The sequence below is a fragment of the Hyalella azteca genome, unplaced genomic scaffold, assembly GCF_000764305.2.
Source record: "Hyalella azteca isolate HAZT.00-mixed unplaced genomic scaffold, Hazt_2.0.2 contig3406, whole genome shotgun sequence".
In the NCBI taxonomy this organism is placed as follows: domain Eukaryota; kingdom Metazoa; phylum Arthropoda; class Malacostraca; order Amphipoda; family Hyalellidae; genus Hyalella; species Hyalella azteca.
The window spans coordinates 8,650-11,309 of record NW_025933656.1 but is presented as its reverse complement, the minus strand read 5'-3'; the positions used below and the strand labels follow the sequence as shown (position 1 = coordinate 11,309).

General features: G+C 39.6%; 1 protein-coding gene across 1 annotated transcript in view; it reads right to left on the bottom strand.

Moving 5' to 3' along the window:
* Positions 1–918: 918 nt before the first annotated feature.
* Positions 919–2,660, bottom strand: part of LOC108677493 (phosphoinositide 3-kinase regulatory subunit 4) — a gene marked incomplete at its 3' end in the record, with an annotated part of 8,806 nt that continues 7,064 nt past the window's right edge. Inside the window, 3 exon segments of the mRNA XM_047879609.1 lie at positions 919–938; positions 1,431–1,538; positions 1,940–2,025. Of these exon segments, the coding sequence (XP_047735565.1) occupies positions 919–938; positions 1,431–1,538; positions 1,940–2,025 (214 nt within the window).

Genomic DNA, 2,660 nt, shown 5'->3' with positions numbered 1-2,660 from the left:
TATAAGTGGGTCAGGCAATATAAGTGGGTCAGGCAATATAAGTGGGTCAGGCAATATAAGTGGGTCAGGCAATATAAGTGGGTCAGGCAATATAAGTGGGTCAGGCAGTATAAGTGGGTCAGGCAATATAAGTGGGTCAGGCAGTATAAGCTGTCTCTTATACACATCTGCTTGTACGCTTTAGTATGACTCTAATTATAAATTACTTACTCGAAAATCAAAACGAATGCTATTTTAACGATGACCTAAATTTTTAGTGCCACATTAACAAAAAGCAGGCAAAAGACGTTTGTATGTTATGCAATCACTGTAATGTTTTTATGACCTTATTTCAGATCTCACCGTCACAATTAGCAGGTTAGTTTATCATGTGACCTTTGCTGCAATAATAATAATGTTGAAGAATTTGATGACGGGATTGAAAGTCGTGGGACTTTCATCCATGACTTAATTATGAAATTCAACTAGTGAATGTAATCAAATATGTCATGGGATTATAATCGAACGGAGCAGGTAATTCGAGATCATTAATATACCTACATATTGTATCCAATTAATGAACCATTTTTAAACAATATCGCACGGGAAACGAAAGCAAGCTACAATATTTCAATCAACTTTATGTCCGGGCGGTTGTGTCAACTGAGAATCTTAAAAACTTCCTTCGTGTGGTCAACTTCTTTGTGGTTGAGGGGTTCCTTAGGGCTGGTCCATAGGAACCATACGAACCTCCTTATGGTTGAGGGGTTCCTTAGGGCTGGCCCAGAGGTCAACGATTACTTTTGTTGACATCCATGCTAAATATTCGGGTGACTGATACCCGAGTAAATATAATAGATTAAGTTTTTAAATATCAATATGTTCTGGGATCAATATGTTATAATATATATTAGATCAATACGGGTATGTTATTTCCACCATGAGGCTCGTGATCAGGCCTGTGCAACGCTCACATTTGTTTACATCCATGCTTAATATTATAATGACTGATACCAGAGTGAATATAATAGATAAAATTTTTAAATTTATTAGATCAATATGTTATTATATATATTAGATTAACACCGTATGTTATTATATACGTTACATAGTTGGTTGATGAAGAAGTCCATACATAATTGAGTGACACACGTGCAAAATAAACTCGTGGCTGAAACCTGAGTTAAAGATGATAGATCCATTCAAATGTAGTATGTAAAATAGATAGGAATATATATTGCATAGTTAAATACTTCAATTTTGGAATAAATATCACTCTGCTGCAATAACGATTCATGCGCATCATTAAGCAGAGTTTATAACGACAATAGAATTAGCGACGTACAACTGACAGTTCTTGAGCCCGTTGTTGAACAATAACTGACCGTTCTTGGGCCCGTTGTTGAACAATAACTGACCGTTCTTGGGCCCGTTGTTGAACAATAACTGACCGTTCTTGGGCCCATTGTTGAAGCGCCAGGCGGTGCCAGGTTGTCGCAGGTCCCAACCCACCACCCCGCCCGTCACAGACCCGTACACGACGACGTTGTCGCCACACCCTGGGGACATACGGGCCATCAGGACGCCGGCGAGTAGAGGGCAAAGACATATTGATAGCAAAGACACGTGAATTTTTATATTATAATTTTTGACACGACGTAGGAAAGTGTTCAGGACACTTACTCGTGTCATAGTATACGTGTTCAGAAAATAAATGCCCAGAAATGCCCGTAATGGCTGAAATAAATGCCCAGAATGGCTGGTGATAAAAGAAATAAATGCCCAGAATGGCTGGTGATAAAAGAAATAAATGCCCAGAATGGCTGGTGATAAAAGAAATAAATGCCCAGAATGGCTGGTGATAGTGAAGGATGCGCAGTCGGTATACTAATGCATATAAAAAATAAATTCTAGCATTAAAATGGCTGGCGAATGTGAAGGATCACACCATTTTTCGCACCCGTGTCATAGAAGGCCATGTCGACAGCATAGACGTCCTCCTCCCGGTCCAGCACGCGGTCACACAGCATGCTCAGCTTGTCCAGCCTGCAGTGACACCACAGCATGAGACTTTACACCACTTCAGTACGATCAATATGGTAACTTTTTACAATAAATATTGAATTAAATACTGAGGATATTGCATTAGACACTGAGAATAGATATTCCATTGAACACTGAGAATAGATATTGCAATAATTACTGATAATAGATATTACATTAAATATTGATACTAGACATTGCAACACATCCCCGGCACCTAAAGACATGGATAATAAATATTGCACTAAATACTAACAATAAAATATTGCATTAAATACTGAGAGTACACTGAGAGAAATGGGCGGGTCTGGATGACCCACTTTGATGAGTCAACCGCGTCCGAAAATCGATGCACTTTTTTGACTCACTTACCCCATTTGTGGGTAATACTGACCCATTAAATTTCAAGCATGACTCACTTGTGGCGTTAAATCGCACTGACGCTCAGATGCTAACTACGTATCCATGCTACGGGTGGCGTCATAGGGGATTTGACGTCACAAGTGAGTCATGCCTGGAATTTAATGGGTCAGTATGACCCACAAATGGGGCAAGTGAGTCAAAAAAGTGCATCGATTTTCGGACGCGGTTGACTCATCAAAGTGGGTCATCCAGACCCGCCCATTTCTCTCAGTGTA